This window comes from Sycon ciliatum, chromosome 1 (genome assembly GCF_964019385.1).
Source record: "Sycon ciliatum chromosome 1, ocSycCili1.1, whole genome shotgun sequence".
NCBI classification, from domain to species: domain Eukaryota; kingdom Metazoa; phylum Porifera; class Calcarea; order Leucosolenida; family Sycettidae; genus Sycon; species Sycon ciliatum.
Window position 1 is genome coordinate 27,588,485 of NC_088643.1, and position 6,060 is coordinate 27,594,544.

Genomic DNA, 6,060 nt, shown 5'->3' on the forward strand with positions numbered 1-6,060 from the left:
CAAATCGTATGGATCTAGTTACCTCCTTTTTAGCAGCTTTAGCCAATGTGTTGCGGAATTTGGAAGACTTGAATTTACTCATTGTCACTTCAGAGCGTCAGCACTCCACGATTTACCAGCTGCAGGTAGCTAGGTGAGATAGCTGTAAGTTTTTCCTAATCTGGATGAGTTGACGCACTCACAGAAACTCTTCCCTACGACCATCAAAACAACAAGGATGGGAAAGATCGACGTCTCTCTCGAAAACAGAGAACACGGACGCATTCAACGCACACAAACAGTCAAAGACACCAGGTCAAAACAAAGTTGACTTCCGAGGGCCTGACCTGTAAGGCTGTAGCTTGGTGTATCACTCAGACACTCACTGTACTGTCATGTGACAGTCGCGTTGCCAGGCTAGGCCGGCTAGCTGTACACATAAAACTGTAAAAGCTGTAGATCTACGATTTTCCAAAGCCGTTGTAGATCTACGAACAGCCTACAAAACTATAGCTAGCCCCCCATACAGTCATCATGGTCATAACCGTAGACCGTAGTCTATAGACTATATTAAAGGGGCACTCCGGCTTCATTTTCGACGCCGAGTTTTCGATGCCAAGACGAAGGTAGGTGAAAGAGAAGACCCCTCGAACAAGAACGAGTCTCCAGAAGCGATCGAGTCGAGCAGGAAGACGACTTTTTGAATTTCGCCGAGCGAGCGCTGATGACGTAATGAGGGATTAGCTTGCCAGTGGAAATGCATCTGCGCACATACATTTCACATACTTTTTGGCCAATTTTCAATCGAAGAGGAGGTTGTTTTCTATGTTCTCTCAACGTCGTGAGCGATCCCGTCTTCTATACCCTTCCAGGTACCCTGAAGGTCCTCCAGAGGAGAATTTATCTCCAGCGAAGCGTTGTTGATCCGCTAAATCCGTCTCGAGACATATTCACCCAGTGCAGTGCTGATAAATGTAGAATGTTGAATCTGTGATAATTGTTGACGATGGAGAGAGAGGCTGATAGCCGCTGTCGCAGGGAGAGTGAAGCTGCTGGAAGTAACAACGGGGAGCCCGTTTGTATCACCTGAACAACCAGACTTCAAAGCAGCTTGACGGTTGTTCAGGTGATACAAACGGGCTCCCCGTTGTTACTTCCAGCAGCTTCACTCTCCCTGCGACAGCGGCTATCAGCCTCTCTCTCCATCGTCAACAATTATCACAGATTCAACATTCTACATTTATCAGCACTGCACTGGGTGAATATGTCTCGAGACGGATTTAGCGGATCAACAACGCTTCGCTGGAGATAAATTCTCCTCTGGAGGACCTTCAGGGTACCTGGAAGGGTATAGAAGACGGGATCGCTCACGACGTTGAGAGAACATAGAAAACAACCTCCTCTTCGATTGAAAATTGGCCAAAAAGTATGTGAAATGTATGTGCGCAGATGCATTTCCACTGGCAAGCTAATCCCTCATTACGTCATCAGCGCTCGCTCGGCGAAATTCAAAAAGTCGTCTTCCTGCTCGACTCGATCGCTTCTGGAGACTCGTTCTTGTTCGAGGGGTCTTCTCTTTCACCTACCTTCGTCTTGCGTACGGCAAGGGAAACTTGCGATTTCCTGATCCCGTTTCCATGGCGACTACAGGTGATGACGCACATTCTGCTTAGCTCCGTGAGAGAGAAGGTCGATCAGTGAAGAATTGTGTCATTTTCAGTTGTCTTCCGTTGTATTCACGAAGTGGAAGAAGTACTGTGTTCAAGGCTGTTAGTGCCGTGAACTGTTTATCAGTAGTCCTCTCCGTTGTGTACTGGGACGTGACACCGACAGAGGAAAGCTGGAGTGCGGAGACGTTAGCTGGCAAGCGAAAATCGTGACAAACCAAGTGCTGAAATCTTGGTTGGGACAAATCAAACGTTCAGCATTTACCTCAACCAAGGACCATGCCGTTTGCTCTTTCCACTTCCTGAAGGTGGATGCGCTGCCTGCTGGAGACTCTCCTATCTCTCGTAACATCTTCTGAAGCCAGGTGAGACGACGAGTAGCGGAGATTAGCGAACGAAATAATGTCGTATGTTTTGAAATTTTTGCTGAACATATCTCAGGAGAGATGGCATGTATGAACTTAGTCCATGTGAACTCAATCAGCCCATGAACAAATGCTTTCCTTGCAGACGTGCATGTGTCTATCCAATCTACACGTAGAGATCATTCCATGCCCTCGGTGAATGGCCTATTTATATATTATTTGTCCATACACATCATCTGCATGTTGTCTCTATGGGGAAGGGTATTGTTCATTTCAAATGAAGAAGTTCGGGCAATAGATGCTTTCCTCTGGTACAATTCTGTTGACCTGATGTTCTTTCTAGCTTCATGGGTAGCTTACATGAGGTACCATCACCATCATGTTTACATGAGGGTCAAACACTGCACCGTTCTTTGTTGTGACATGACGTAAGTTATTGTAAGTGCTCGCAGACCCCATACGTTCCAGCAACACCTAGCATGGTTTTCCGTGAACGTTGTGGGTGAACAAATTCTGTCCAACATATTTATACAGACATGCCAGCACACAAAATGCACCATACACACACTTGCCCTGTCGAGTCACTGCCACGTGGGCCCGGAGGGGCAGTGGAGAGAGAATGGGAGAACGCCGCCCCATGGCGCCCGGGACACAAAAACAAGAGTTTGTCTACGTAGGGAGCAACACACATACATAAACATACACCACACACACACACACACACACAAAATGAGAGTTCGGGTCATCTGCCACGAGACTGACGTACGGCCGGGGAGAGCTTCAGCAGCGGTGTCTATTCCTGCCCTGGACCGAACGGAAGCAGCGGTCGCAGGACACACAGTATTCACCACAACACGGCTCCACTGTCGTTGGGGGCTGAGCCACACACTTGTGACGAGCAAGAACGCCACAGCTAAGAAAGCAACGGCCACAGCGATCACACTGGCATGCTCCACGCTGCTCCTGCACACACTCTCTCTCTCTCTCTCTCTCTCTCTCTCTCTCTCTCTCTCTCTCTCTCTCTCACACACACACACACACACACACACACACACACACACACACACACACACACACACACACACACACACGTGCGCACATACTGCAAGAAATAAAGAGAGCATGAGTGTCAGATTCTTGCATAGGAAGTGTTTATCAGCACACACTTATACATGCACATGCAGGCACTCAACGACCAACTATGCACCATGCCGTATGTTCGTCAAACATAAGATTGCAATACCAAAGAACAACAAACAAGATCACTTACTTCGTTCTCCTCCAAGTGTGTCCTCCCCAGCCAGGCCATCTCCTGCATTTCCCTAGGCGGAATGTAGCCTACGAAATGGTTTCTCTAGACTTGGAGAAGATGCTTGGTATTCGCCATCTCTCCTGAGAAATGTTCAGCAAAAATTTCAAAACATACGACATTATTTCGTTCGCTAATCTCCGCTACTCGTCGTCTCACCTGGCTTCAGAAGATGTTACGAGAGATAGGAGAGTCTCCAGCAGGCAGCGCATCCACCTTCAGGAAGTGGAAAGAGCAAACGGCATGGTCCTTGGTTGAGGTAAATGCTGAACGTTTGATTTGTCCCAACCAAGATTTCAGCATTTGGTTCGTCACGATTTTCGCTTGCCAGCTAACGTCTCCGCACTCCAGCTTTCCTCTGTCGGTGTCACGTCCCAGTACACAACGGAGAGGACTACTAATAAACAGTTCACGGCACTAACAGCCTTGAACACAGTACTTCTTTCACTTCGTGAATACAACAAGACAACTGAAAATGACCCCATTCTTCACTGATCGACCTTCTCTCTCACGGAGCTAAGCAGAATGTGCGTCATCACCTGTAGTCGCCATGGAAACGGGATCAGGAAATCGGCGATATGGCAAGTTTCCCTTGCCGTACGCAAGCGAGAGATAATACCATCGGAACCGACATCCAATTGTCTTTCATCTGAGCCCTACTTGAAAAATCGATGCACTTCCCCTTTAATAGACAGTAGCGGTAGAGATCTACTCTTGATACAGTACAGTACAGTCATGTTGTCGTTATTTCGTCCAACTCCAAAGAATCTGTGATGCTGCAGGCCTGAAGTTTTTCTACACCGGGTAGACTACAATGTCATCCGGTATGTAGCCTGCTGTAGGGTAGAGTCTAGTACTGTACTACCAATAGTATAATAACCCCCCGGCCCCAGGGGGGGGGGGGGGGGGGTTATTATACTATTGGTACTACACTGCACTATAATTATAATTTATAGTATAGTAATAGCAAGAGTACATTACTCTTGGTAATAGTATACTTCAGAACTAAATATTGCGACAGAGATATTTTCAATTCATTGCATTCCCAACTCATCACAACCACGCGCTCTTCAGCCGAACCATACAGACACCAGCAAGGACACTTCCGTTGAGAGATAAGCCCCACAGTATACGGTGTAGAAAAAACTTCACAAAAGTACCAAGCCGATGATCGTCCTTTTTTCATGCATTATTATTGCTTGATCACAGAGGCGCGAGTGTGTTTGGTTGGTAGATCTACGATCGAGAACAGCATCGAACAGCTGGTGGCAGCCTGGTGCACATGGAGCAGCTTCATGCTAATCAAACGGTACATGAGCCAGAGCACATTTTTGCGAAAAGTGTGCCAAACTTTGCATTCTTCCAAAAAAATGTGTACGAGTTCGGGACCAAAATCGATGTTCCTGCCAGGTTTCCCTATGAAAAGTGAAACTGCTCGGTCTCCATACATACAATCAGGGAGTAGTACAATACCGTATTGTACTACTCCCTGCATACAATCATGTACATGTATGTATCTATTATTGCACGATTAAAGAGGTCAATATAATTATGAAATATAGAACGAGTAAAAGACCGAGGTCCCCCGAGGTCTTTTACGAGGTCTATATTTCATATATTGACCGATTATGAGGGCAATAATAGATTTATCACGACATAGCATACCTAAAACTGTTTTTGCTTTGCTATAGGAAGAAAGGAATACTATTGTAATAGTATAATAGTATGTACATATGCCGTTTACATTGGACATTACTTCTGTGTAAACCAAAGTTTTCAGTTGTCTCTTGTAGTATGTTCCCCAAGTCCTTTGACTGAGAATCTGACAGTTTGGGTTCGAATCCCAGCATTTGGCTTCAGATTTTTCTTCTTTCAGTTCTGATTTTTTTCTAAGTTGAGGAAAAAGTTCTAAGTCCTCAGGCTAAGTGGTCAATAATAAGTGGTCAATATAAGCGGTCAATATATGCTGATATTTGACCGCTTAGAGATCACAAGTTTCTGTGGGGGTCAATAATAAGAGAGTGATAAACACCGTTACGTACATTGTACGTACAGACAGGACCTCCGAAAATAATAATAAAATCCTGGGCGGCCCCCAAATTTGGGGCAGGGAGGAACGATCATCAAGAATCTTCTTTGGCTTGGCCTATCAAGAGTACAAAACCCGTCTTGCCAATATTAGTTCCTTACATCGGACACGTGATCGTTGCCCAGGCCATGACCAATAGGCGACCTCAAGTTCGCGCTTCCAATTCCTAGGACCAAGACCATTCCACTCGGCACCCCCGAAGACTACAACTTGTGAAAAATTGATTTTAGGCTATACCGTAAAAACCCGCCAGAGCACTCCTACCTCCGTGACCATTCGAGTAGATCCATTTGGGGAGGGGCGGATGGGCGAGTCCTACTTGCCGTATTCAGTACTACATGAAAAAGTACTCACCTCACGAAAACTGTGCGTGCGTCTCGTACACCGACCAAAAGTCAAGAGCTGGGAGTAGTACAGGCCCATCAAAACCCAGGTTTTGTGCCATCCCTGGTACATGGTGGGAACTGTTGCGTACATTTCCAACCGGGTTGAGGACGCGTCTGCCGTACAGTACGGCCTCACACAGTTCACAGTCATACGAGGATATTATCTTTACAATCACTTCAATGGTTTAGTGTCATTCGGAAGAGAGGAAGTGATACATTTTAAATTTGTATCACTCCCACTCTTCAAGTGATACACTTCAGGGAG

The 6,060-nt window shown here is 46.2% G+C and overlaps 1 protein-coding gene across 1 annotated transcript in view; it reads right to left on the reverse strand.

The window, feature by feature from the left end:
• LOC135821279 (coronin-7-like) overlaps positions 1-313 on the reverse strand; it is a 31,950-nt gene extending 31,637 nt beyond the window's left edge. The window contains exon 1 of the mRNA XM_065334336.1: positions 23-313. Within this exon, the coding sequence (XP_065190408.1) occupies positions 23-82 (60 nt within the window). The 5' untranslated portion in view covers positions 83-313. The remainder of the gene's footprint in view (positions 1-22) is intronic.
• Positions 314-6,060: the final 5,747 nt, after the last annotated feature.